The sequence below is a fragment of the Cucumis melo genome, chromosome 4 (genome assembly GCF_025177605.1).
Source record: "Cucumis melo cultivar AY chromosome 4, USDA_Cmelo_AY_1.0, whole genome shotgun sequence".
NCBI classification, from domain to species: Eukaryota; Viridiplantae; Streptophyta; class Magnoliopsida; order Cucurbitales; family Cucurbitaceae; genus Cucumis; species Cucumis melo.
The window spans coordinates 31,318,378-31,343,244 of record NC_066860.1 but is presented as its reverse complement, the minus strand read 5'-3'; the positions used below and the strand labels follow the sequence as shown (position 1 = coordinate 31,343,244).

General features: G+C 32.2%; 5 protein-coding genes across 7 annotated transcripts; 4 read left to right on the top strand and 1 right to left on the bottom strand.

Annotated features, from left to right (window-relative positions):
* The first annotated feature begins 1,135 nt into the window (after window positions 1-1,135).
* On the top strand, window positions 1,136-3,452 carry LOC103486754 (uncharacterized). 3 transcript variants are annotated; one of them, XM_008444817.3, is made up of 4 exons: window positions 1,136-1,504; window positions 1,715-1,761; window positions 2,218-2,288; window positions 2,583-3,452. In XM_008444817.3, exons 1-4 carry the CDS (start codon window positions 1,388-1,390, stop codon window positions 3,206-3,208), a joined length of 861 nt encoding a protein of 286 aa, XP_008443039.1. In that variant the 5' UTR covers window positions 1,136-1,387; the 3' UTR covers window positions 3,209-3,452. The 3 variants fall into 3 exon arrangements, with proteins under 3 accessions (XP_008443039.1, XP_008443038.1, XP_008443037.1); XM_008444816.3 differs by having other exon boundaries at window positions 1,161-1,504; window positions 2,580-3,452; XM_008444815.3 differs by having other exon boundaries at window positions 1,179-1,504; window positions 2,559-3,452.
* A 4,504-nt stretch (window positions 3,453-7,956) lies between these two features.
* LOC103486755 (uncharacterized) lies at window positions 7,957-8,721 on the top strand. The gene has a single exon (XM_008444818.3). The coding sequence runs from the start codon at window positions 7,957-7,959 to the stop codon at window positions 8,719-8,721; it is 765 nt and encodes a 254-aa protein (XP_008443040.1).
* A 3,334-nt stretch (window positions 8,722-12,055) lies between these two features.
* LOC103486756 (probable L-type lectin-domain containing receptor kinase S.5) lies at window positions 12,056-14,383 on the top strand. The gene has a single exon (XM_008444821.3). The coding sequence runs from the start codon at window positions 12,147-12,149 to the stop codon at window positions 14,151-14,153; it is 2,007 nt and encodes a 668-aa protein (XP_008443043.1). The 5' UTR covers window positions 12,056-12,146; the 3' UTR covers window positions 14,154-14,383.
* A 1,402-nt stretch (window positions 14,384-15,785) lies between these two features.
* Window positions 15,786-18,231, top strand: LOC103486758 (probable L-type lectin-domain containing receptor kinase S.5). Its single transcript, XM_008444823.3, has one exon. It carries the CDS (start codon window positions 16,069-16,071, stop codon window positions 18,049-18,051), a length of 1,983 nt encoding a protein of 660 aa, XP_008443045.1. The 5' UTR covers window positions 15,786-16,068; the 3' UTR covers window positions 18,052-18,231.
* Window positions 18,232-18,786: 555 nt separating this feature from the next.
* Window positions 18,787-24,653, bottom strand: LOC103486757 (metal tolerance protein C2). The gene is made up of 10 exons (XM_008444822.3): window positions 23,931-24,653; window positions 23,729-23,837; window positions 22,973-23,012; window positions 22,583-22,659; window positions 21,870-21,958; window positions 21,001-21,070; window positions 20,814-20,852; window positions 20,569-20,719; window positions 19,379-19,468; window positions 18,787-19,222 (listed from the first exon to the last, which is right to left on the bottom strand). The coding sequence occupies exons 1-10, from the start codon at window positions 24,364-24,366 to the stop codon at window positions 19,121-19,123; spliced, it is 1,203 nt and encodes a 400-aa protein (XP_008443044.1). The 5' UTR covers window positions 24,367-24,653; the 3' UTR covers window positions 18,787-19,120.
* Window positions 24,654-24,867: the final 214 nt, after the last annotated feature.

The following is a 24,867-nucleotide window of genomic DNA, read 5'->3' as shown; positions in this document are numbered from 1 at the left end:
TCGTACTCATTTCATTTTTTGTTTTTAGTTTTTGAAAATTAAGCTCATTTACTTTTCATTTCCTACCACGATTTGTATTCTCTTAAGTATAATAGTTGAATTATTTGTCACATTTAATAATAAAAACAAAAAAATTTTAAAAATTATTTATTTAGTTTTCAAAATTTAACAAAGTTATGGAAGAAAACTCAAATAATTAGAAAAAGCAAATGTACCAATAGAGTGGAAGTGAGTGGATGGATGATTGTGAGTTTAGAAAATAAAATAAGGGAGGAATTGAAGAGGAAGTTTTATCCAGCAGTCAAAAACTGAAAGAGAAACAACACAAAATCACTTACAACACATAGAATCTGATTCTGACCCTAAAAGTTATTCAACCAATTACACTATTTGACTCATTTTCCAATTTCAAAACAAAAACCAACTAAACTCAATCATCCTTTTGTTTTTTCTTTTTGAGTTTTTAAAATTAAAATCTTATTCCTCACATTTTTTTTTTTTTTAGTTTTTCAAGTAAGATAATTGAATTTTGTAGTCAAATTCAAATGACGAAAACAAAATATGACTAAGGAGACCCTATTTAAAACTATCATTTCTATATTAAAAAATATAAAAGTATTATTAACAATGTTTTCTTTTTTTAACTTAGTTTAAGAATAAAAAAACTTTATCTTAAAATAAATAAAAGAAACTTAGTTATTTATCAAAATATTGAAATTGTGAGATTTCGAAGGTTTTAAAATTTTGATAAGAAGAAATTTCGTTCTCCCCAAACTTCATGGAATTTAAAAAATAAATGATTAACAAAGATTAAAAAATAAAATTAGAACTTTTGTCATGTTTTAGCTATTTTAAAACCTTATTCATCAAACTTATTTCTATCATTTGATATGAAAATATTCATAAATTTTGAAAAATATTATGATTAGATACAAAATGTATATATTTTGGAGAGAAAATAGAGAGAAAGGAAAGAAAAGGGGAAGAGAAAAAGAAAAAGAAAAAGAAAAAGAAAAGAGATGAGTGGGTCCCATGAAATGGGAGCGTAGTCTCAAATGTAAAAAATAAAAGAAAAAGGAAACGATAAAACTACCGAGTGGCATCATTTCGCATTCCATCACCTGCGTTGTCCACCCTGTCCTCTCTCTCCGTACTCTCTACCCTTCTTGTCCCCACTCTCCTCCTCCGATTCCCCTTCCCCTCCCCCCCTTTACCTGCTACCTCCTCTTCCGGTTTCCCCCTCCGGTGCAACTCACAATTAAAGCCATACACACACACACACACACTCTCTCACAAAATCCCATTCCCCCAAATTCACCCCCCAAGATAAGAACACCATACCTCTTCTTACTTCTTCCCTTCTCCGATCACAATCCCCAATCCCGATATGCGAATCAGAAAACGCCAGCTCCCATTACCGGCCTTCTCTTCTCTCTCAGATCCCCCGGTGCAACTCCATCTCCCCTCCTCCTCCTCCTCCTCCGATCCTCCCATTAATCCCTTGGTTAGTATATTTATTCATTTCCATCTCCTCCCTATTTCCGATTTCTCTTCTCTCTTTTTCTTTTTAATTCCCCCCCTCCCTCTTCTTAAATTGCACCCCGCGATTTCTTTACACTACTGACTAACACACCGCCCATCCTCTTTTCAAATTTATGTTTATCTATCACTCATCATTCATTGGGGGTTATTCTCCGATTTTTGTGTACTGTAGGACAATAATAATCAGAAGCAGAAGCTGCTCCAACAATATGATTCCAGGTACCCATTACTCAAATCCCCCCCACCCTATTTCTTTCTTCCTCCAACAATTAGTAAAAAAGTTTTTTTTTTTTTTTTTAATTATTTTTTTTAATCTTATTTATTGGTATCCAATCAGAATAGAGGGGGAAAAAGAGAGGGGAGGGGCAAGTGGAAATACTATTGGGATATTTTATATATATATATATATATATATATATATATATATATATATATATATATATATATATATATATATTCATTAGTCTATTGTGCGCTCATGGGCTCTGCATGTTCTTCTTCACTATAAATGGTCCACACCCTCCCCTTTCCTCTGATCACTTAGCAGTAATTAATTGCACACTTTACATATTCTTTTTGTTTTCCTTTCCTTTCCTTTTTCTATTTGCATTACATGAGTAGCTAAGCTATGGCTACCTTACAGTTGTGACTTTTTCTTTTGTGTTTGGTTTTTAGGGAAACAATTTTGATTGGTGCAGAAACAATTAATAATGCCCTTCTTCCACATTCCTCTTCTTCTTCTCAAGGTTAATACTTTCTTGTCCTTTTTAATTTTAACTTACTCTTTCGCTGTTTGGCTACCTGCTGCACTGCACCCATTTTTCATTTCTTCATTATTATTCTCATTTATTCAATTATACCTTTTCTGTTGGGTGTTTGTGTTTAATTCATGTGGAGGGGTGTAGCTAGATATCTTGTTTTGGGCTCTTCTTCTTTTTGTGTTTTGTGATTGATGGTGGAATTATATATTATTCTTGTTTAATTTGTTTATATATATATATATGTTCTTGTTTCAGTTGTGGTTGTGTTTGATGTAGTAGGTGGTGGGAGATGGTGTGAGAAGGAGAAGGCGTTTCCATTAAAGAAGAGAAGAGGAAGCTTTGAGAGGTCGAGTGACGAGGATAATGACGATCACAACAAAGATATTCAAGTTGCCACCAAGCTGCAGGATGAGAAGAAGATGATCAAAACGAAGATGAATAAGAAATGTACATTGTCACAGAAGCAATCTAAAGTGGGTCTAGACATTGTTGTCGGGAAAAAGAGGTCGAGAGGTGGTGCGTTAATGGAGGGATCTCGGTGTAGTCGTGTCAATGGACGAGGATGGCGATGCTGCCAACAAACTCTTGTTGGTTATTCTCTCTGTGAACATCACTTGGGTAAAGGTCGTCTTCGTAGCATGAACAACGTTCGCAACCGCTCGTTGGCTGCTGCTACACCGAAGAACATCGTCGTCATTGAGAAAGACGAGAAGAAGCCATCTCCATCTCAATTCCCATCATCACCACCACCACCGTCATCGTTCTCGTTGACCAATAAGAAGAGAATGAAACTGGGTGTGGTGAAAGCAAGGTCGATAAGTAGCTTGCTCGGCCAACCCGACGGCATTGTGGCAACACCGCTGTCTCTGCCCTCGACGTTGCATGATGACAACATTGACAAGTAAACTACTACATCTCTTACATAAATAACAGCCTTCCTGATCTTTCCGTAAATTTTCAGCTTCTGTCATTTCGATGGTATTTGTAAAGAGTGTTAATAGGAAAAGTTGATATTATATATCATAGTTGTATTGTTTTATGTATTTGGACATTTGATCATATATATATATATTTATATGTAATGTATACTACGTTTACATTATGTGTGTGGATGAAGAAAATCAATTAAAGCAGTATTACACAGCCAAACATCCCATTTTTTTCCCTTTAATTATTGGATATGATATAATACAGATGAATAAGGTTGATATGAATGATATGTTTGTTAATAATGTTTTTAATAGAAAGATTTAAGATAGTTAATGGCAAATTTTGTTTGTTTGTTGAGAGGAATAATGGGATTCCGTTTTGGAGAGGAAATTGAAAATTCCCAAAATTTCCAAAAATAAGAAATAATAATTAAAAAAAGAATAGAGGGGTTAGTTTTAATTAATACACGTCTTTCTTTTTCTTTTTAAATGCAAAAACCTAATCCTTGCGTGTGCTCCATGCAATATTCGAAGTCGATATGATGAAAAAGGAAAATACCTCTAAAAAAAAATCGTAAAAATTAGTAAATTTGAAACAATAGTTTGTATATTTCTTTTTTATTGTTTTTTAAAAAACTCTCTGAATTTTTTTAAAAAAATTGTAAAAATTAAAAGAATTAATAGACGGGTTAAATTTAAAAAAAAAAAAAAAAAAAAAAGAAACTTTGATAGAACAAAAATAGAGTAGGTGCAAAAGTCCAACAATCAAAATAGGGGCTTCGATATTATCCATATTGAATGATAGGGAATTTTTTTACATAATACCCTTTTTTCAAAGAAAGAAAAAAAAAATTCCACGAGAAGAAATTATATATTTTGTTAGAATGAAACAGCCTTGACAATAAATATTTGAAAGAAGCTTTAATTATTATTGTTGTTGTTTTGAACTAAACTTAATAAAATTGGTCATAAATCCATGTGGTGAGGTAGTAGGACTTTGAATTTGCCCAATAAACTTTTCATTACCTAATAAAAGGAATAACTTTTCATCATAGAATTCTAAATGAAATGACATAGAGTAATTAAAATGACATAATAGAAATAAACATGAAAAAAAAAACTAATAACAAAATTAAATTTGAGCCAAAGAGTGAAAGGATGCCTAAGGACTGAATATAATCGTGAGCTTAAGGAAGCTAAGGCTGACTCGAGTTGTTGTACTTGGCTCAATATAACCAAAATGAAGCATAGCTACATGCTCAACATGCATTCGCCGAAAGAGTATTTCTAGTCAACTCTACTTCTATATGTAAATACAATGTTGTAAAAAGTAGTTGCATTCTCCGTTTTCAGATTCTTTAATTTAGCATGATTATTCACTTTCTAACTTAAGCATCAAAATATGCGTAGAAATGTTGCAAACCATGTCTAATATTAGAAGAAAAAGGGTAAACTTTTTGCAAAAAGTTTTAAGTTGGATCCGATCCACTGAATTTAATCGGTCCAAATTTTCAATGTACGTATTTACGTATATTCTTTCGTTAAACTTTATATATATATAGCTTTTTATTCCATTAAGAAAAAGGGAAAAATGGAAAATGAAAAAAGAAAGAGAAAGAGAGAGAGAAAAAAAAGGGTTTTTGTTTGAAGAAGAGAATAAAGAAGGAAAGGGAAAAAACAAGAAGTGGTGGTGGGAATGCGAGTCTTTGTAAACGACACTCAAAAATGTCACACTCTCGTGGTAGGACCCGCCGATTAAACCCCCCCCCCCCCCCTCCTCCTCATTAACAACCTAATTAAATTAAATTATACAACATTATAATTAACTTACATTAGTTCCTAATTAACTAATTTCTCTCATCTTATTATACTTTCTCTATTCTTATATTTCTTATAATTAATAAACAAAAAAAAAAAAAAAACAATTTTACTTTAATTTTAATATGACAAATAACGGTAATTAACTTAACTAACCTAACCTAACTTAACTCTCAACCTAACCTAAAGTGAGAGTGGAGTAAAAGCCAAGAAAATTTTGTCCTCTATTGTTTAACATTGTTCCTCCAACAATTACTTCTTCTTCTTCTTTTTTTTCCTCTCTAACTCCACCTAATTTAAGCCTTAATTCCTACTCTAAATTTGCCATTAATTACATTTTTTAAAAATGTATTTATTTATTTCATCAATAGTTTTTTTTTTAAAAAAAAGTTGTATGATATACAAATAACATTTTTGACAGATGTATTTATTGTTGTGTTATATTATACATATATATATATATATATATAAATACAGACTTTGTCTCTTTTTTTCTTTTTTTCTTTTTCCTTTCACTCCCTCTCTTTCAAATGGTTTTTGAAATCATTTTGATGTTAATCATCTTAATGAAGAAATAAGGATGTGTTGCAGTGTGATGGCACAACTTAATTGTTAGTTAATTTTTTTTTAAAAAATAATGTCAAAATGTTTTGAATCTGGTGCATAACACTAGCTTCAAACAATTAAGTATGCATCGAGTTTGTTGCTCGATCAACGAGGCCAAATTAAAGAAGGTTTCCGGAGGAAGTGTTCCTTGTGGGTGTTTAGGAATAACGTATCCTCGAAAATTAAGTTAAAATTTATTTTTGTTTATGATTGTGAACGCACAGTTAGAAGTAAGTGCACTATATATATTTTTGTGACTAATGGTGCACCTTTGATATATATGTTTTGAAAATTCTTTCTAATAAAATTATTATCTTTATATTTGTGAAAATAACTAAATCACTTAAATTTGTATACGGATTTTTTGTAACTCTATGGTTTTATGTTACTTTTACTTGTCACTTAGATGAATTGTTCGTAAAAATATTTGTCAGCTAGATCCTTCTCCCTAAAAAACAACGTTTTTAAAAAAACAATTTTAAGAAATAAGACAAATCATCTAATAAAAAATTATACCTTGGAGTGATTATTTTAATAGAAAACTAAAAGTAAGTAGTTAGGGGGTGTGACATATAATATTTCTTATTATTTTGAATGTTTCAATTAATCAAAGGTATGCATGGAAAATGCTTCAAATTAAAATAAAATAACAAAACATCTTTTCATCACAATTTATCTATACAACAATAGATTGCAATGAATTAAAATAGACTACTATCCGTAATTGTCTGTATCATAATAAACACAAATAATAGTTTATTTTAACCTATCACGACGAGGTTTTAACATTTTTTAGTTTTCTAGAAGCGAAAGGTAACGTTATTTCGTATAGTGAAATTGAAAAGGTCCAAAAGTGAGCTCCTCCACTCATTTTGACCCAACATCTTCTCCATTTGTTCAATTTCATGGATGACTTTAATATTCCCAAGTGTGTATTATTATTTTATATGGTTTACTTTTAACACTTTTTCATTCCATCAGGAACATTTAATTTAATATATATATATATATATGTCCATTTTTCAACCCTATGCTTTTTCATTCTCTCTTTGGCACTATTCTACTGTATCTAGACTTAGTAAGACATTCTTTTTTACTCCTAAGAAAAATTATTTTGGAGTACACCAAAATTAAATCATACTAGATTACATTTGTACGTAGGACAAATTATTTTACATTTCAATTTATTCTTAGGCTTAAAATCACACTCGATGTATATCAATATTTAATCTTGATATTTTCACGTTTTTATGAGTTCGATATAGATAAAAATGGGGGAATCAATATTTTCATTACATCTTAAAAAAGTTCATCAATAAAAAAGAAAAAACATCAAAATGACACTAATATAAATATAACATAAATAATAGACTGTTTTACTTATTTAAAAATATTTATTTATTTATTTAATAAATTTAATTTATTTTTTGATTTTTATAGTTTTTCCAAAAATATTCATCCAAATAGATATTTTTTGTAAGACTTTGATATATCTATAAACATCGATATTTTAAATCATAGTTAAAACATAAAAATCCACAAAATCTCACAAAGTTCCAAAATAAAAATCTCTCATAAAAATATATTAAAATAGAAATCAGTCAAACAAAAAAAAATGTCACAGAGTTAAATTTATTGGACTATCACTATGATTTAATAGTCAACATATTTATCTATTTTTGTGTCTTAATAGTGAAATAAAATTAAGATAATGATTTTATCTTAAAATTTAAGTTTTTATTTTAGTTGGTAAAAAAAATTGATGCAAAATTTGAAACAACAAGAGCATTTGTGAGCATTTTTGAAGCTTTTATTAATGAATCTTTTTCAATAATTCGTCGATATTTTTGAAATAAAACTTTAAATAAAAAAGTATATTTTTTAACTTATTTTTGAAGTTGAACTTTTTTTTTTGGTAATTTAACCTAAATTCAATATAAAATATAAATATAAGATAATTGCGAAATAATATATAATATATTTCTTAACAAGTTGTAGTTAGTTGATTAAATTTTTTGTTTACGACTTTCGTGGTGAACTCAAATGAATATTCGTACCATCATAAACGTAGTTTAATCTGTTGAACGCTTAGAAACAAAATTGTGAAGAAGTTAATCAACCAATTTCCAAGAACCTTCCTCTAAGTTAAACCCCCCTCTTCAAGAAATATATACATATAAATATATATACACATATTCAATCCCTCCATCACTTCCATTTTGGACCCAGTTCACAATTCAACTCACAATATCAACTCCAAGTTCATAGACAAAGAAACAAAACCAAAACAGAAAAAAAAAATGGATGAATACAAACATTTCAGCCACCTCCACGACTTGGAACTCTACCAAATCCAAGAAGATCAAACCAACCAACAATTCCGCTGCTCTGGTTGCGAGTCGCTTTGCACCCATGGCCTCGTTTACGGCTGTCAGAGCTGCGAGTTCTTCCTACATGAGGCTTGCGCCACCGCACCCCGCTCACTCCAACACCCATCTCACCCTTCTCACCACCTCACTCTCCTCCCTTCTCCGACTTACCCCGATGGCTCCTTCCTCTGCAACGCCTGCGGTGCTACTGGCACTGCCTTTTGCTTCTCCTGCATCCCCTGCGACATAGACCTTCATGTCGATTGTGGCCTCTTACCCCAACAACTCGACCTAGAATCTCATCGTCATACTCTCTCTTTACTCTTTTCTCCTCCCTCTAGTATATGTAACTTGTGTCGCCGCGCCATCGACTCTAGATATTGGAGTTACAGTTGCTCCACTTGTAACTTTGACATCCATACTTACTGCGCCACGACCCCGACTGCACCCCCGGTTGGAGGCTTGCGAAATGATCGACACGTGCAGTTTCCAGCAGTTGGGGAGGGGGATTACGACAGTGTTTCTCCTGTAGACCGGTATGGAGGAGTGACAACGGTGAATACGCGAGTGGGGGTGGTGGAGGATCCATTTCTGAAGGCACAGGCAGAGCTACACGAGCTTCAAATGCAAATGCAGATTGTGAATGAGATGGCCAAGATGATGGCGTCCGTTAACTTGAGCTCTCTTGCACCATGAACAATATATATATATATACACACACACACACACACATGATTTTTATATATATTGATCAATTGAGTATATATATTTATATATGTTATTGGGTTTTAAGTTGTGGGTATGTTTGGATGAAAAGAAAATTTCAAAATCTTGAACTCTATAAAACTTTATTAGATCTTAAGTTGTGATTGCATAAAGTTGGTTTGTTTATGGATATGGATGCAAATTTTGTTCATAGAGTTTGAACATAAGTTTCAATAATATGTTCGATATATGGTTTTAAAATAGTCAGTTTGATATTAATAATTTGATTAAGCTTCCAACCTGTCCTATGTTATTTTAACGTGTCTTGTATTGTATTGTAAATAGGTGCAACTTTTTTAATTTATATATCTTACTTCTATCAAAATTTAGGAAGATATATGTAATGAATAATGAAAAATATTAGTAGGGTTTTACAGATAAAATAGAAACTTAGAAACAAAAAGAAGATAGTTTGATTGAAAATGGTGTAGCATAGCATTTAGCTGGTCTACTTAATGGTATAGAGATTATCAGATTGAATATTTTAGATTCAAGGAGGCTAATTAAATTAAGCTTAAAAAGAGACTAAAATCAAATATTATTGTAATTATTTAACCCCACTTGTTAACATGAGATATATATAAGTATATGAAGCCCAAAACATAATTTCTTTCTCAATGGGCTGTTTGTTTTTATTGATAATTAATTTGGTCTCATTTGTAATAATTCTCTTAAAATTGTGTATTACAAAAAAAAGTATTACAAATTTTAATTAGTATTCAGTTGTTAATATTCTTATTATTGCTGCTGTGGTTAGTCACTATTTAACATGCATTATACTATAAGCCACCAATTAAACAAATGTTTATATATTTCTAACCATAATGGAAAACGGAAATAGATTTGAAATTAGAACTTCCTTCTAAAAAAAAGGTTGGTTTATTTGAATTTTGCTTATAGTTAATTCGAGAAATAGCTCGATTCAAATCTCTAAATTTTATCCTTGATTTGGGTATAGCTCTATGTATTTTTGCTCTTTGTTATGTTGTTGGAAGAATTTGGTATTCTAATTATAAATAAAATAAACGATTTGCATGTTAGTAAACTAGGAATAAAAATAATGTTAGGTCTAACATGATCACATATAACTTACATAAAATATGTATTAACGGATTAAGAGATTAGAGGTTTGAATCTTCCACTTGAAAATAGACAATATCACATTAATTAATATAGATAGATAGAAAACCCACGATATTCTTTTTTAATTTTATTTTTCATGAAGTAACCGTCTAATGAATTTTTTTTTAGACAAAATTATACATATGCAGGTTGATTTGATCTTCCATTATTAAAAAATAATGAAAGATATGATATGACTTTGAAATGTTGGTAAATTAAAATTGATATCTTGGGAATTACACAAACATGTATTTGAGTTGTTGAAATGTTCAATTAGCACATCAAATTGGTGTTTAATTATGATGGTCAAATTATGATGATGTGGTAACATATTAGATTCAAAATATAATATAAAGTCTTACTCATATTGCTTTATGTAGGATATTAAACCCTAAATATTGAATTTGACAATTTTTTCAAGAAGTATTTTTGAATTTTTAGAAAAAAAAATCAAATATAAAGTTGATTGATTAAAATATTGTTGTGCTTCCTTTCCCTCAACTTGAAATAAAAAAATAGTTATAAAAATTGATTGAAAAATGTTATTTTAATTAATTAACCATTAGAGTAATTAATTGAAAACTTTTGTATTAATTAAATTTCAATTTGGGTTGTCTATGGAATCAAGTTAGAAGATGGTGTTTCTATTACTTCAACTATATATGTTGACCCTATCAAATTTCCTCTTTCGAAAAGTCGTATGACAATAACATTTATTTAGGATAAGGAGTTCTTCTATCCTTATAATTTCTAATTACGATTATGAATTATTTTCAGAAAAGAATTATTTACATTTTACGATAAAAAATTATTAAAAGACAAAAATTTATTACTTAGACAAAAATATAGCAGCTTATGCATATTTACATATTTACGTTCATATTTACATAGAATATATATGCATCTTTTTTGTTACTTAGACTTTAGTTCATAATACACGCAAAATTATTTTTCCAACTAGGCGTCTCTATTTACATCTTAATTAAATATATCATCTCAATTTCTTGAGATAAACATCGATACGATCATAATAATATAAAAAAGCTCCCAAATATATAATTGTCAAAGGAAAAGACTTTAATATAAAAATCATATGTTTCCCAAAAGACCAAGCTCTTGCTTTATATTACATATTTATTAATCAATTTCTACACATAATTTTCCATATATATGTTCATATTAATTGTTTGACTTTGAATAATAAATACCCTAAAAAATGACTTTCCTAAGACCTTAGAAACAATAAAATAGATTTGATATCATCAATGAGTTTGATAATATGTTTATAGGAAAATAAAATAATGTAAACATTATCTTATAATAATTTAAAGGCAAATTAAGATGACAATCACTAAAGATTGATTTGATTTTAAAATGTGTAGATAATTTAATTTAAATGTTATTTTCTTAAAATTCGTAAATACTTAATTTAATTATATTGGCCGGACTATGTAATTTAAATTTTCATTTCATACATATTTGAACTTAACACTTGGAATTAATTTTAAAAATTAGAAAAAAATAGTTTTTAAAAACGCTTTTTTGTTTTATTAGTTTAGTTAAGAGTTTAATTATTATATTTAATAAAAACGTAAATAGAAGAAATTAAGTTAATTTTCAAAAATCAAAAAACTAAAAAAAGATTTCTTCAACTTTGTTACTATTAGTTTCTTCTTTCCTCCTGAAATCTTTGCCAAACTTAAAAAATAAAACAAATTTTTAACTTCACTTTTCAAAACTTTACTCAAAAATAATAATAATAATAATAAATAAATAAATAATTTTTATCCACTTAATTTTAAAAAACTAAATGATGAATAAACCAAACTTAAATTAATAACTAAAAAATAAACAAAAGGTAGCTAAATTTAAACGAAAAACTGTGTCTTTTTAACAAAAACAACTCTCACACCTTAGCCACAAACAGACACATTAGTTATTTGGAACTGGAAGTAAATATAAAATCTTTAAAATAAAAGAAATTCTACTTTTACATTTTGTAAACTTTTTAAAATTTACATACGTACTTAGGTATACTTAGGTATATACATCAAGATGGAATTTTGTGTGAAGTTTTTTCCACGATTTGGAATAAACAATGAAGATATAATCAAATCTCCTCAAACATCACCACTTAAATCCTTCACTTTGTTTGACTTTTCAAATAAAAACTCAATGGATTCTCCCTGAAAACTCCTCTAATTGTTTCAAACTCAGACTAAAAGCAGAGACCCATGATTTGTTCTTCACCAATGATCAGATTCCTCTTCCTCGCCACCGTCGCCGCCTTCTTCTTAGGCGGCGTCGTCGTTCCCATACGATGTCTGCAGTTCGACTTCCCACTTTTCACCGACGAAAGCCAGACGGAGCTTATTCTTCATAACAATGCTCGAATCTATTTGAACGCTACTCAAGTTACGCCGGACGTCAGAGGAGATCCCATCACCAATAAATCCGGCAGGGCTGTTTACAAAGACCCATTTCTGATAAGACACAGAGGAAAGATTGCAAGTTTCAATACTACGTTCGAACTCAACATCCTCCCACAGACTCACCCTGCCGGCGGCGAGGGATTGGCTTTCATTCTCGCTGCTGATCATTCCGTTCCCCTGGATAGCTACGGTCAGTGGCTGGGGATTGTTAATGCTGCCACGAATGGAACTCCAGAGGCCAGAATTATAGCGGTTGAGTTCGACACCAGAAAAAGTTATCCGGAAGATATCGATAGCAATCATGTGGGTTTGGATTTAAACAGCGTTTTTTCGATTGAACAAAAGCCCATGGCGGAATTTGGTGTAAATATTTCATCTGGGATATCTTTCTTCTCCATGATTCAATTCGACGGTTTCAATATCTCTGTTTTTGTTTCCATGTCGAACAAAACAGAGGATCTCTTGAAAAACCGTGTCATTTTTCAGCCATTAAATCTCTCAATTCTTCCAGATGAAGTTTATGTTGGATTCTCAGCTTCCACAAGCAATTTCACCCAGTTAAACTGTGTGAAATCATGGCAATTCAGTGGAACAGATATCGGTAATCACAAAAAGAAAATCCATCTCTGGATTTGGCTGACAGTCGCCGGAATTGGAGCTCTGTTAATCATCGGGGCTATTGTTGCAATCATCTTCCATATCTGTACAAGAGACAGAAGAATGAATCATCCAGAAGAATCGTACGAAGGCCTAGAACATCAGCTTCAAGATTTCTCCATAGCCCCACAAGCTAAAAAATTTGAACTCAAAGAACTAAAGAAAGCCACAAACAATTTCGACCCAAAGAACAGCCTTGGAAAAGGCGGATTCGGAACAGTTTACAAAGGAAATTTAATGAACAGAGAAGTAGCAGTGAAGAGAATTTCAAAAGATTCACGTCAAGGAAAACAAGAATTCATAGCAGAAGTAGCAACAATTGGCAGTCTTCATCACAAGAACCTTGTGAAATTAATAGGATGGTGTTATGAAAAAAGAGATCTTCTTCTTGTTTATGAGTTCATGCCAAATGGTAGCTTAGACAAGCTAATCTTCAACAACAAAATCAATGGAATTCAAGTCAATCCAAATTGGGAAACAAGACACAACATAATCGTTGGAGTAGCTGAAGCATTAGACTACCTACACAATGGTTGTGAAAAAACAGTACTACATAGAGACGTGAAGTCCTCAAACATAATGTTGGATTCAAAATTCGTAGCAAAGTTAGGAGATTTCGGGTTAGCTAGAACGATGCGACGAACTGAACAAACCCATCATTCAACAAAGGAGATAGCAGGGACACCGGGGTATATGGCACCAGAAATCTTCCTAACAAGTAGAGCAACAGCAGAAACAGATGTATACGCATATGGGGTATTGGTATTGGAGGTAATATGTGGGAGAAAGCCAGGGAATCCATTGGATTTAGGGAGTTATGAAGGGAGTATAGCACATTGGGTATGGGAGTTTCATAAAGAAGAGAGGCTTGTTGAAGCTGTTGATGAGAGTATCGAAGGGCAATTTGTTAAGGAAGAGATAGAATATTTGCTTATATTGGGATTGAGTTGTTGCCATCCAAATCCACTTGCAAGGCCAAGTATGAGGACTGTTTTGGCAGTGCTTAAAGGAGAAGCAAATCCACCGATTTTGCCTAATGAAAGACCTTCATTTGTTTGGCCTCCAATGCCACCATCTTTCAAAGAAGATACTTCTGATAGCTCTCTTAAAGATACTCACCTCGTTCCATTCACAGAACTCTCTGGAAGATGAAGTGGAAGCTATGTTTTTGTTTGTTTGTTTTTTTCCATGAAATGGTGTAATGTATTTTTGATTTATTTGTAGATTGTAAAAGGATCTCATTAATGTTTGTTTATGGTAGATAGTGTTTAGATTTAACAGGTTATGTTTATGTATGGGAGAAATTCTCATTTCTCTTGAATGTTTTTGGTACGTAGACATAGTGTTAATTTAGATTTAATAGATTGGTTTCTTTTCTTTTCTTTTGGTGTAGTAATTATTGAAACTCTCATCCTCTTGTCTAAATGATTATGAATTGTAACATCAAGTTGCTTCTTTGTCACATAGGGTGTGATTCTCAACTGATTTGTGGAAACCAAAGCTCTCAAAGTTGTTTAGAAGTAATGTTTTGTGAAAATTTTGACAGTTCTGGAATTTCTCTACCACCAACAAGAAATTACTAACGATAGTATTTGCATTTGAAGATAGGGATAACTCTCTTAATCTTAAAATTAGCCAACTTATTCCAATCACGATGCTTATAGAAGATGATGAAGGTAATGAATTGTATTTATATTATTTTCAATGGCAAATAACAAATAACATTTTTTGATTCTACGTCTCGTTGATACTTTAGCTTCCGAACATTACATTTTGATTTGGAATTAGTTTTTTTTTTTTCCTGTGGATTAATCTTTTGTTTGTGTATTTGCCATTATTTTTAAATTAATTAGTGTAGAATAATTATGATAACTCTTTAATTAATTTTAACAATGATAAAAAGGAAAAATAGTGTATTTTTATATCTCATTTTAGTTTTTGTCGTGACTTTAGCATCACTATATTTTAATGGAAACTATATTGAGTTGTCAAAATTTAAGAAACTTATATTATAAAATTTTGTTCAATTCGTTCAAATCTTTGAAAATTTTGAAATTAAACAATAGCATGGCCATGGTGTTTCTATGAATTTTCTCTTTCATTTTTTTTTTTCATAAAATAAAAGTCCTATGAGAATGATCACCAGAGTAGGATAGATAGTGTTGATAGATATTATTTTGAGAAATTGTTACAAAAATAAATTGAATTTCACGTATAGAAAAAAAAAACCGTAAATCGGTCATAAGACGACTTGATAGGTTCTATTATAAATAAAAATGGTAATAAATAAGAAATTTGTTTTAAATAGTAAATTTGTTGAAAACATTTACGATATAACAAAATTTTACTTTCTACCTATGATAAATGCAACAATCTCATCATTTATCATAAATAAAATTTTATAAATAAACTAGTTCATTTTGCAATATTTTTAAAACATCCTTAGTAAATATAATATTTCATATTATTTAGAATCATTTTCAAATATAGTAAAATGAATTAAAATATTTACAAAATATAACAAAATTTAAAATTGTATCAATAATGGATAGTGATAATATTTTACTATATTTTGTAATTATTTTTAACAATTCTATCATTTATATTAGTTTTCCTATTAGATATTCAGAAAATACATAAATGATAATATTAAATTAATTTTGATTGATTAAAACTATATTCGATAGATGTTAATCATTTCAAAACTACTCTTGACCAAGCCAACAAGTATCGCACAAACCAAAAGAACACTCAACACCATATAAGAAATAGACATGGACTGACTGCATTTAGCATTTGGTAATCAAATTAGTATTTTAATACTACAACTTGGAGAAATTTCTCCACAATTTTATAAATAATAGAAAAATCATGCATCAATTCTAGTTCTTAACGTAGCTTCAATTTTATAAAAAGGTGGAGACATGGAAAGTTTTATCGTAAACTAAAGAAAACAACAAAACTTCTTTTTCCGATCTTAAAAAGAAGATTTGTTTGATTTTAGAAACGGAAAGTTTCAATGGAGTCTCGGTGAAACGCCATTGTTATCTCTCAAGAAACAAAGACGATGAGATGTTATGAAGCAATAATTAGGATTCTCCTGTTCGTCGCCACCTTCTTCGCCGGGTGTACCATCAACCTCACACTTTGCTTCGATTTTGACTTCCCATTCTTTGATGACAATAGCGATACCGAGCTCATTTTGAGTAACAATGCTCGCATCTTCGATCGCGCACTTCGAGTGACGCCAACCATAGGAGGAGCTTCAATCTCCAATGAATATGGAAGGGCTGTTTACAAAAGGCCATTCAAGCTGAAAAACAATGGTAAAGTCAACTGTTTTACCACCAGCTTCGAGTTTGAGGTTAACACACAAACGTTGCCTGAGGGTGGTGAAGGGCTGGCGTTCATACTCACTGCGGATGCTTCTCCTCCCGCCAGCAGCTATGGACAGTGGTTGGGGATTGTCAACGCCTCAACTAATGGAACGCCGAATGCACAAATAGTGGCTATCGAATTTGACACAAGGAAGAACTTCCCACAAGACATTGATAGCAACCATGTGGGTTTAAACGTGAACAGTGTCTACTCCATTGCTCAACAGCCATTACTGGGGTTTGGCGTTAATCTTTCATCCGCCAACTTTCTTTATGGGACTATCATATTTGATGGGAACACCATTTCCATCTACGTTACCACGTCCATCTTCAAAGAGGAGCAACTAAAAAATCTTGTCATTTTTCAACCCTTGGACCTCTCCATCCTCCCAGACGACATTTTTGTGGGATTCTCAGCTTCAACAGGCAATTATACGCAGTTGAATGCTGTGAAATCGTGGAAGTTCTTCAGCAAAGATTCTCGCCAAGGAAAAGAAACCCCAAACTGGGTTTGGATCATAGTAGCCGGAATCGTATGTGGGGCTGCCTTTGCCTTCTTTTTCTGGGTGCAGAGATCTCGAGTGAATCATTTGGAGGAGCCATATGGATTAGACATAGAACATCAGCTTCAACTTTTATCCATAGCCCCACGAGCCCAAAAGTTCGAATTCAGAGAACTCCAGAAGATAACAGACAATTTTGATCCAAAGAACATGCTTGGAAAAGGTGGTTTTGGAACCGTTTACAAAGGAAACTTGCTGGATAAAGAGGTAGCAATCAAGAGAATCTCAAAGGATTCACGTCAAGGGAAGCAAGAGTTCATCGCAGAAGTGGCTACTATTGGTAGCCTACATCACAAAAACGTCGTAAAGCTAACCGGATGGTGCTATGAGGAAAGAGATCTTCTGCTCATATACGAGTACATGCCTAATGGCAGCTTGGACAAGTTGATATTTGGCTACAGTAAGATGAATGGGATGGGTCCTGGACCCAACTGGGAAACTAGACGAAACATAATCTATGGAGTGGCAGAGGCTTTGAATTATCTTCACAATGAATGTGAGAAAACAGTCCTCCATAGAGACATAAAGGCATCCAATGTGATGTTAGACTCAAAATTTGAAGCCAAGTTGGGAGATTTCGGATTGGCTCGAACAATATGTCGAACCGAACAGACCCATCACTCAACAAGAGCGATAGCAGGAACACCAGGATACATGGCTCCAGAGATTTTTCTAACTAGTAGAGCTACGAGAGAAACAGATGTATATTCCTTTGGAGTTCTTATTCTCGAAGTTATATGCGGAAGAAGGCCTGGGAATCCATCTGAGCTTGGTGGCTACAATGGCAGTCTCGCGCACTGGGCATGGGAGTTTCACAGGGAAGGGAAAATTGTTGAAGCTGTGGATGAGAGAATTGAAGGACAAATCGTTAAGGAAGAAATAGAGTCTCTATTAATTCTGGGGATAGCTTGTTGTCAACCTAACCCCATCCAAAGGCCCACCATGAAAATTGCTTTGCAGGTGCTCAAAGGGGAAGCAAACCCGCCAATTTTACCTAATGAATGGCCTTCATTTGTGTGGCCTCCCATACCCCCATCATTCAAAGGAGACGCAAACAACTTACCGGAAGAAGCCCCGCTTACTCTATTCACAGAACTTACTGGAAGATGATATTCTAATGGAAGGTTTTGTTCCTCTTCATCCCCCGACTCTTCTCCCCCTCTTGTCTCCCTTTCAATGATTGGAAATGTTTAGATCCCACAGAATACTTGTCTCTGTAGCATTCCCCTCTTCTATATGTAATCCATCCCCACCTATATAGTTTAGGGGTAGAAAGTTAATGGAGATAAGATTGAGAGGTTTCAAAACTGAAAGTGGGTTGCCTAGAAATTCTACAATCTAGGTTGCAAATGAGGTGATAGAGGACTCTTCCTTTATTTTCTTGAAGTTCATCCAAGAAAATAGAAATGACATAAGAATTAATCACCTGAAGTGTGATGATTCTCCAATATAAGTGGTAGAAATAAACTCCTCAATATAGCTATTGATGTCACTCTTCCATTGAAAACCTGGGAAAGTATCAAGTTATTAACAACTTCAGACAAAAACCCCTGGATAAAATTGACTGGTGAGATCTCCTAAATTGTCTTCAAGTTTGGATGAAATGCATCCCACGTTCAACTTAAAGTACTCTTCTAGTATCTTCTGTGCATAGATGCATATAACGTTTAAAACAAAAGGCATACATAGTTCTCTTTCTGATAAAATGATAAAATAGCAACATTCATTATCCCTATATTTGTGTGCCAATAGATGGCACGTGATGACTTGCATATTATTAGAATTGAAATGAGCATAAATCCATGGACTACCAAACTAAAGAATGCAAGAACTAATATAAGAAAGTAATAAAATAATTAATCATAATCCTTAAACCAATTTTATAATCCTCAACAAAATTTCACTACGGTTACCTATCTATATCTAAAGCTACCGTAACTTTACATTAGAACAATGAAGTCCATATAAGAATGCCGCAAGATATGGGAAGAGACGAGGAAAAAATTTAAAATTAAGACATTTATCAGCTATCATCAACGCTGAGGAACATGTTTGAGATATTGGTATATATCATAAACCTAATGAGGACCCGTTCAAAAAATTGATAGTGTGGGTAACCTAAAGATACGACCACCATTAATAAAGGGGTGAATGAGGAGAAATATGAAGCAGCAGCAACTCAAGCATCTTCAGTTTGCACTGTTAAGTCCTGTATGCCCAATTCATGATACATATCGTGCACAAATTCAAGTGCTTGGCGACTGCCCATTCCTTTCTTTGTCTGTAACAACAGAGATTTCATCAATATGAGAACATAAAAATCAGGTGTACACGAAGGAACTACTAGGTAACATCACAACATGACAAAAGGGATCATTAACTGTGGCAGATACATAACAATGTTAGAAATGACAGAAACAAGTATGCTTAACCCTACCGTTAAAGAGAGAGAGCCAATAACTTGACCAGGTACTAATTCCCAAAATCGCGCTTGAGTGATTTCTACTATGTCTTCATGGGATGTAATCTGACCAAATATAGAAATATGAAAAATGTAGAGTAGATTATAAGTGATAAAAAATTATAGTACATTTCATAATTTCATTTGACCCATGAGTTACAGTAAGCTAAAAATTGACACCAAACATCTTAGTTCAAAATATCAATTAAGCTTATTCATTCAGATTCTTAGATTTTGTTCATTGAAAATTAAGTAATATTTTTACTTAACATGTATCTTTTCTAGGAGAATTAAACGTGTAGTCTTCATTTCTTTTGAATTTGTCTTACCCTTTTAATGAGATAGTTGCAAACAAACCATATGGTTTGTCTATTTTGCAAATCATACCTATGTTTTGAAAATGATAGCTGCAAATGCATTCTAGTTTAGTTTAAACATGTATTATCTTAAGAGAAGTGGGTAGAAATTTGAATTAGAAAAGCAATGCAAATGCGTTCAAGTTCAATTTAAAATTTTATTCTCAAGAATAGTTGAAACTTCATTTTCTTTTTCTTATTTTTTTCATTTCTGGAAAAGAAAAACAAAATCATTGATTAAATGAAAAGTTACCAACGCACAAAATACAATGAAACAAAATAAAACAAATACAGCAATAACAACCATTACGGCCAAGTACAACCAAGAGGAGAATAAAAAACTCTAATCGATCTCAAACAAAATCCAAATGGTAGCTAATTTTGAAAGGCTCAAAGAAGAAACTTCAATTAAAAAAGCAATGCCTATGCTTTTATAGGAAAACGTAGTACAAGTATTTCTGTTAAGAGAACCACCATGGGTTTATCCAAGTCCTAGATTCCCAGTAACAATAAGGAAGTGTAAAGTTGGCGTTTAAATATAGTAAGGAATTGAATTTTGAGCAACAAAAAGACCCTTGGTTATCTAAAAACAGAAAACAAACTAACTCTCAATTGGTTATTTAATTTTTTAAGTTAAGAGACGTAAGTACCTTTTTTAAGTTAAGAGATGTAAGTACCTTTAAGAACAAAAAAGTTATGGAATTCACTTTTTGAAGAAAAAATATAAAAAAGATATCAAATAAGTCCTCATGGTCCAGATTATTTCATAACTTCACTTGTACATGATATAATGTATGCTTATGCACAAACCTGTCTCCAACACTTGCTTAATGCCGAAGTTGGAATGCTAGGCGGTGCCATTTGAAGTAAAACACCACTGGTTGCTCTAAAGAGAGGCATGACAATCATAAAGACTGCAACTGAAACCAGTCCTAAGCACAAAACTTCAGCATTTTGTACCCTGAAAAGGAGGATACGTAAGTCCCAAGTGAGATTTGAGTTAAAGCAGACAACTATGAATAAAGGGTCAGTTTGTTTGTGCATTGGCAGTTTACCCTAGAGACAAAAACCAGGACGCCAGTATCAGACCTGCACTGAGAACCATCGACAAAAATGTGTTAAAGATACATGACATTAAGAGAATATTTATATTCACAAAGCAAGCATATTCACATGCGGTTACAAAAAGAGCCAGCATGCACGTAGAAATGAAAGAAAAACGGGGAGAAGAATATATTTTACCTTCGGATAGAATCTGCAAGAACATGCAAGCAAATTGAATGGTAGTTCATATCTTCAGCTTTTCTGTACACTACAAAAACCAACGATCTAGGGATGAGACAATCATCATAATCACAAACCTTACTGATTGAATGATAAGCCAATAAATATTAAGATCGTCTTGGATGACACAGATGAGCTCATGCTCAAGAAACGATTGACGTATGGGTAAGAAAATACTAAGGGCACCATTGAATACAACATGGTAATCTACTACATTAGTGTCATTCCAATTATCCAACTAAAACATATTATAACAGGCATGCCATAATAAAATTCACCGATAGATGCATTATTCAGAATTTAAAGATGTCTCCTCATAACTCAAGGACAAGTCTTGTTCAAGTGAATTTAAAGATGGAACTGAAACTTTTCTTTTTTTAATTTTAGAACTACATAAGCACAAACCTCAAAGTATAAATTACCTTGATTGTACTATATATATTAAACCTTCACAATTAGGTTTTAATATGAGCTCTTGAAAATGAGGAAATATGTTAATGTAGAGCTGTATTACAAGTATGAGTCTAAAAATACAATCACACGTTCACACTTTAATAAATATTTTTTTACGAAGACCTAAATAAATATTATAGATAGAAAAAGTGGATGAAATGACCTAATAGGCTGTAGTTAGTTGATACATACAACATCCTAAGCATAGTCTAGACTAGTCTAGTGAAACTGAAAGATCCATAATGTAACACACACAATCCTTAATTGAATATAACAATAAACAATTCTTATCCATGAAATTTAAGAAGAATCAATGGAGTTAGGTGAAAAGTAAGGAAACGATCAGATGATGTAACCAAAAACAGGGGACTCACCAAGATTAATGCGAGCATAGTTCCTGAAGAACCAAACACCAATAAGATTGACCAACAAATTTGTTACGGCTGAGACAATTAAGTAGTGCCTGAAAGGTGAAAATAGTTGTATAGATATGCATAAATACTATATTATCGATACAAAATAAAACCACAAGAACTCATTCATTACGTCCACCTTAAAAATAATTTGAATTAAAAGTTTAATTGGTTTCACATATAAAAGTGATTATACAAATGTCAATTTACCATAAAATGATGGAATGATTGTCGAACTGGGTTTTTTTTTTTTTTTTATGTCCCGGTATTCTTTCTTTCTGGTAAGAAATCATACTTTCATTGAAAATAGTGAAATATATGCTTCCATAAAAGTGTTTAAAGTTTGTATTGTGACCATGTATCATAGTACAATCTATCACCATATCCGTGTGCCCTGTGGACATGAATCCTGCCAGCTAAAAATTACTATCAGTAGAAAAAATTCAAAATTTTTGCATAATGAAAACACCTAACCATCAGGTTAATTAGTTTATGGTACACATAGGGAAACTAGGAACCTAAACCATAAAAAGATGTGATAAGTGGCAAGAGCCTGAAAACAGAAAAATATATTACTGGCAGGAGATTCAGTGTGGAAAAACTAGTAGATGGCATTCTAGTAAAGACCAACAGTAATATTACATCTCCAAATCAATGTTTAGGGAACTACTTACTTGTGTTCAGATTCATCTTGTATAAAAGCATGAAGTGCTTCCACGGCTAACGAAAATGACAGGAACAGAAGAAATAGCTGTCTACACATGTAACGGAGTAGTAAATGTCCAGGTAGCAAAAAGGAATAATAAATAGAACTTAGTTCCAAAGCTGTCTACACATGTAACGGAGTACTAATTTTTTATAAGCTTATAAGGAAGCAAAGATTTTTTGTTCTTTTTTGAAAACTGAAGAAATACTTCTTACTTAATTACAATACATAAACTTGAGAGATCAAAAGAACATGGACCAACAAGTCATCAGTCAAAAAAGGATAGCATGAATACATCAAGCAGAACAGTTCCGGGGACAGTAAATATGCATAAACATGTAAAATTTTGAATACTTACAGCATTAGTAAATGCAGCCAAAACCTCTAGTCTCTTGTACCTGGTAAGACAAATCACTACAATTAATCATTTCTATTAATCAAATAAAATTTGGCAAAGCAAAGCAATATAAAATTTTCGATATGCAAAGCAATACACAATTGTAAAGTTCATTGATATTTGTTCAAACCGTGGCACCCTATTCATGTTTCAACTAATTCATATGTATACAATTTTGTCCTTGATGATCCGATTACAAATTCACATCAATAGATGTGTAAGAAAACGATATATAAATTTAAAATTAGTATTTTCTAATGAGATAGGCAGTTAATAGTATAGCTGCATCATGGTTTCATCTTTCACAACCTATAAAAGTTAGTAAAGTTAGTATGGCGAGTAAATAGAGTGGGTAGGCTTTCAATACTCTAACAGGGTATGTGGTGAATGAGCAACTCATTGAATTAAAACATAGATGATTCTAACTCAACTAATAATAAATTTTACTATTCAGAGAGTCAACAAGGACTTGATTAAAAATGTTTGACACGTGAATGATGAAACAGAAATTTACAAAAGATGAGGGAAAGAGAAACTGAAAAAAAAACGCGCGCGCACACACACATATATGTAATAAAAAGCGCATAACTCAAAAATGTCAAGAAACTACTTTCAATAGAGAGTAAAACTTGATGAAATCATTATGAACTAATTAAGTTAAATTAAGAACTTAATATAGTTCATCTGATTTCACAGGAACGAGAAAATAAACCTTACCCATAGGTGTAAACATGATTGGGCTTACTCCGAGAGGCAGAAATCGCAAACAATGAAAATGTTAGAAGGCCACAGCCAAAAGTCAAATGAAATGCATCAGAAACCAGACCTGTAGTCATAAAAAACAAACAAACAAAATAAATTCTTCGCATACAAAGAATAAAATTTGACATAAAAGGAAGAAAGACAGTGACATCCATACCAATACGACCAGTAAGGAGACCAATAGCTAACTCGGCAGTCGAATACAGAACATTAAGCGAAATCATCAAAAACAGCCTCTTCATATACCGATTCCCAGATCTCACATTCTCCAAAATCGAAAAAGCAAGAGACAAAACCGATAATTTATCACCTGAATTATCCTTTACACTAAAAAATTTGTTACTTTCAGAAGGAAAGTATCCCCCAGGCGGAATGTTTATGCTCGACATATTCCGCGAAAGCAAAGGCTTGGCGGAATCGTCGGAGTTGATAGAAAAAGGAGTATGGGGGGGCAAGTCTTGCCATTGCTTAGAGGAAGCTTGACGGGAGAAAGCGAACCTCCGATCATTGGCGCCAAATCCAGTATCTGGATTCCAAGAATTCTGGGAATCGTTGGATGAAGTATGGTGATTGAAGGATCCGGTTCTGTCCATATTTTAGGAGGGGAGATGGATTGTCGTTGTCCCCGGCATAAAAGTTAGAAGCTATGAAAAGGAAGCCCGTGAAATTTGAAGACGGAAACTTGGGGATTGAAATGTAGGAGATCTGGAAGAGAATAGAGAATAAAGAATTGGGTATTGGAAATTGGAATGGAATGATGAAGAAGTTAAAATCAACCAAAAAAACAGAAATTGGTTGCAAGCAAAGAGACAGAGGCGATGGCTGAAGACTTGCTAGTAAACGAAGAACATCTTTGATTTGGATAAATGGAACGTTTTACACGGCGCCATCATTTTATTTATTTATTTATTTCTTTCTTTCTTTCTTTCTTTCTTTCTTTCTTTTCTTTCCTTCCAAATTTTGTTAATTAAACCAATTTTAATAGAAAAAACAACATAAGAATTTTGAAATATATATGTGTGTGTATTAGTAGCAGTATGTTTACCTTATTGAACACGTATAAAAAAGTTAATAATTCTTTATATAGAAAATTA

Bases quoted from the DNA above. Each gene is read 5' to 3' on its own strand.
- LOC103486754 (XM_008444815.3), top strand. From the start codon at position 1,388: ATGCGAATCAGAAAACGCCAGCTCCCATTACCGGCCTTCTCTTCTCTC. The intron at 1,762-2,217 runs GTACCCATTACT...TTTGGTTTTTAG, and splicing joins CTCCAACAATATGATTCCAG to GGAAACAATTTTGATTGGTG. The intron at 2,289-2,558 runs GTTAATACTTTC...TTCTTGTTTCAG, and splicing joins TTCCTCTTCTTCTTCTCAAG to TTGTGGTTGTGTTTGATGTA.
- LOC103486755 (XM_008444818.3), top strand. From the start codon at position 7,957: ATGGATGAATACAAACATTTCAGCCACCTCCACGACTTGGAACTCTAC.
- LOC103486756 (XM_008444821.3), top strand. From the start codon at position 12,147: ATGATTTGTTCTTCACCAATGATCAGATTCCTCTTCCTCGCCACCGTC.
- LOC103486758 (XM_008444823.3), top strand. From the start codon at position 16,069: ATGAGATGTTATGAAGCAATAATTAGGATTCTCCTGTTCGTCGCCACC.
- LOC103486757 (XM_008444822.3), bottom strand. From the start codon at position 24,366: ATGGACAGAACCGGATCCTTCAATCACCATACTTCATCCAACGATTCC. The intron at 21,959-22,582 runs GTAAGTAGTTCC...TTCACCTTTCAG, and splicing joins CAAGATGAATCTGAACACAA to GCACTACTTAATTGTCTCAG. The intron at 20,720-20,813 runs GTAAACTGCCAA...CCTCCTTTTCAG, and splicing joins TCCTGGTTTTTGTCTCTAGG to GGTACAAAATGCTGAAGTTT.